Below are 2608 nucleotides of genomic sequence, written 5' to 3'. Positions count from 1 at the left end.
TGGGCGGGGCCAACTGTAGGCAGAGCAGGGCTGTAGGTGGGCTGTGGCTGTGGGCGGGGCCATGGGCGGGGCCAACTGTAGGCAGAGCAGGGCTGTAGGTGGGCTGTGGCTGTGGGCTGTGGCTGTGGGCGGGGCCGACTGTAGGCAGAGCAGGTCTATAGGTGGCTGTGGCTGTGGGCGGGGCCGACTGTAGGCAGAGCAGGTCTATAGGTGGCTGTGGATGTGGGCGGGGCCGACTGTAGGCAGAGCAGGTCTATAGGTGGCTGTGGCTGTGGGTGGGGCCATGGGCGGGCCGCCTAGGCAGAGTGGCACTATGGGCTGACCTTGGACATGGTTAGGGCCTAGTAGAGCATATTACTGATCAGGGTGTGGTCACAGCAGGGTGGTGTCCTAGGTGCCCCTGGGGCTAGGGGACTTCCTCACAAGCTCAGTGGGCACTTCGGGGGTCGCCCTGCTGCACACCACGGAGCGCTTGTTCTCTAGCCTTGGCTCTGGCTCCGCATCCTTAGGTCACGTGACCATGTAATCAGCCTTCCCTTTGACCCTGGGCTGGACCCCCAGCCTCCCTCTGCCTCCCTCTGCCTCCCTCTGCCTCCCTCTGCCTCCCTCTGCCTCCCCAGGCTCAGATACTCACCTGGAAGGAGAAAGGACAAGCACCCCCACCTGCGCTAGGCCCACACACCCCCTGCTGCAGGGAGTGTGGGGAGGGTGGGTTCTAGGATGGCCATGTTGCAGCCAAGGACGCTGAGGCACTGGGTGACAGGTCCGCACAGCCATTGCGGACAAGTGTCTCTGGAGCCTCTCCCAGAGGTTGGCCCTGCTGGGGCCCCAGGTGATGTGCCCTGTCCCAGGAGCAGGGGCAGCCTCAGTGTCCTGAGCTCTACGGCACCTGAGAATTCCTGGCCCCATGAAGGCAGCATGGGCCAAGAGCATACCAGGGTCTTTTCCGCAGGTGGACCCCATGCCCTTCTACGAGGCCTGTGTGCACGACTCATGCTCCTGTGACACGGGCGGGGACTGTGAGTGCTTCTGCTCTGCTGTGGCCTCCTACGCCCAGGAGTGTACCAAGGCGGAGGCCTGCGTGTTCTGGAGGACGCCGGACCTGTGCCGTAAGAGCCCCCCCGAACTGGACCTGGGGCTAGCGGGGGGCTGGGAGGGCTGCCCCGTGGGTTGGGGTGGCACTCTGTGCCCATCCAGGCAGTGGGTGTGCGTGACCGCCCTTTCCCCAACCTCCCTGGCGTCCTTCTTTGGGGCCCCATGGACCTGGGATGGCACAGCAGGCTTGATGTGTCCGTGCCCCAGCCCCCCACCCCAGATTTGCCTCATCCTGGCCTGTGCCTGAGCCCCCATCTCCGGCGTCTGACCCCGGCCCCGCCTCCCCCCAGCCATATTCTGTGACTACTACAACCCTCCGCATGAGTGTGAGTGGCACTATGAGCCGTGTGGGAACCGGAGCTTCGAGACCTGCAGGACCATCAACGGCATTCACTCCAACATCTCCGTGTCCTACCTGGAGGGTGAGCAGGGCAGGCCTGAGGGGGGTGACAGCAGACGGGCCTGGAGGGTGAGTGGGGCAGCTGGGGAGGGGATGATGGCAGATGGGCCTGGAGGGTGGGTGGGTCAGGCCTGGAGGGGGGATGGCAGACAGGCCTGGCCGTGTGGGGTTGAAGGCTGTTGTTTCCTGGAGACCTGTGGGGACACGCGGAGGGAGGCCTGACCCTCAGGGCACCCTCAGCCCAGGGCGGCCAGGCTCCTCTTGCTGCAGGGTCAGGAGGGAAACCGGAAGTGGCGGGGTGGGAGGTACTCAGGTCCATGCAGAGCAGGGCGAGTTGGGGAATATTTCAGGCACAGGTCAGCAGAGGCCCCGGTAGGTGCTGGCATCTGAGCTGAGAACCAGTGACGTGAAGAAGGGTGCGGTGGGAAATTTGGGAAGAAGAATTCTGCCATGGGAGAGGAATGTGGGTCTTGGGACTCAGGGCTGCTCTTGAGACTGGGTAGGGCCCCTCAGCGGGCAGTGTTCAGGCACAGTGCAGGGGGAGATCCAGGTCTTGCCTTTCTAATCCCTGGGCTTCCCAGAGGGGCATCCTCCAGAGAAGAGCCTGCCAGGGTGGAGACGGTGGGTGGGGTGTGGTGGACTGCGGTGGTCCCAACTCCATGCCCTGTGTCCACCAGGCTGCTACCCCCGGTGCCCCAAGGAGAGGCCCATCTATGACGAGGACCTGAAGAAGTGTGTCACTGCAGACAAGTGTGGCTGCTACATTGAGGATACCCACTACCCGCCTGGAGCGTCGGTTCCCACCGAGGAGATCTGCAAGTCCTGGTACCTATACCACGTGGCAGGGGTCTGCACATATGGGCACATGGGTACACACACACACGTGAGCACACAGTGCATGAACACACAAACATTCCACAGGGATGCACATGCACACAAATGCACACGGCATACCATGTGCACACACAGTCACACGTACGCCCAATTCACACATGCATGGATGCTGACATGCAGGCACAGTCACACAGTCACACATGCACACACAGTCACAGTTACACATGCACACACAGTCATGCAGTCACATGTGCAGACACAGTCACACATGCACACACA

The 2608-nt window shown here is 62.6% G+C and overlaps 1 protein-coding gene across 1 annotated transcript in view; it reads left to right on the top strand.

The window, feature by feature from the left end:
- Positions 1-2608, top strand: part of MUC2 (mucin 2, oligomeric mucus/gel-forming) — a 37227-nt gene that overhangs the window by 12172 nt on the left and 22447 nt on the right. Inside the window, exons 24-26 of the mRNA XM_037731154.1 lie at positions 953-1109; positions 1386-1517; positions 2173-2320. Coding sequence (XP_037587082.1) covers positions 953-1109; positions 1386-1517; positions 2173-2320 — 437 coding nt within the window. The remainder of the gene's footprint in view (positions 1-952; positions 1110-1385; positions 1518-2172; positions 2321-2608) is intronic.

Source organism: Cebus imitator, unplaced genomic scaffold, assembly GCF_001604975.1.
Source record: "Cebus imitator isolate Cc_AM_T3 unplaced genomic scaffold, Cebus_imitator-1.0 Scaffold384, whole genome shotgun sequence".
In the NCBI taxonomy this organism is placed as follows: domain Eukaryota; kingdom Metazoa; phylum Chordata; class Mammalia; order Primates; family Cebidae; genus Cebus; species Cebus imitator.
Note: the sequence above shows the minus strand (reverse complement) of the source record. Positions and strands in the feature narration are given on the sequence as shown.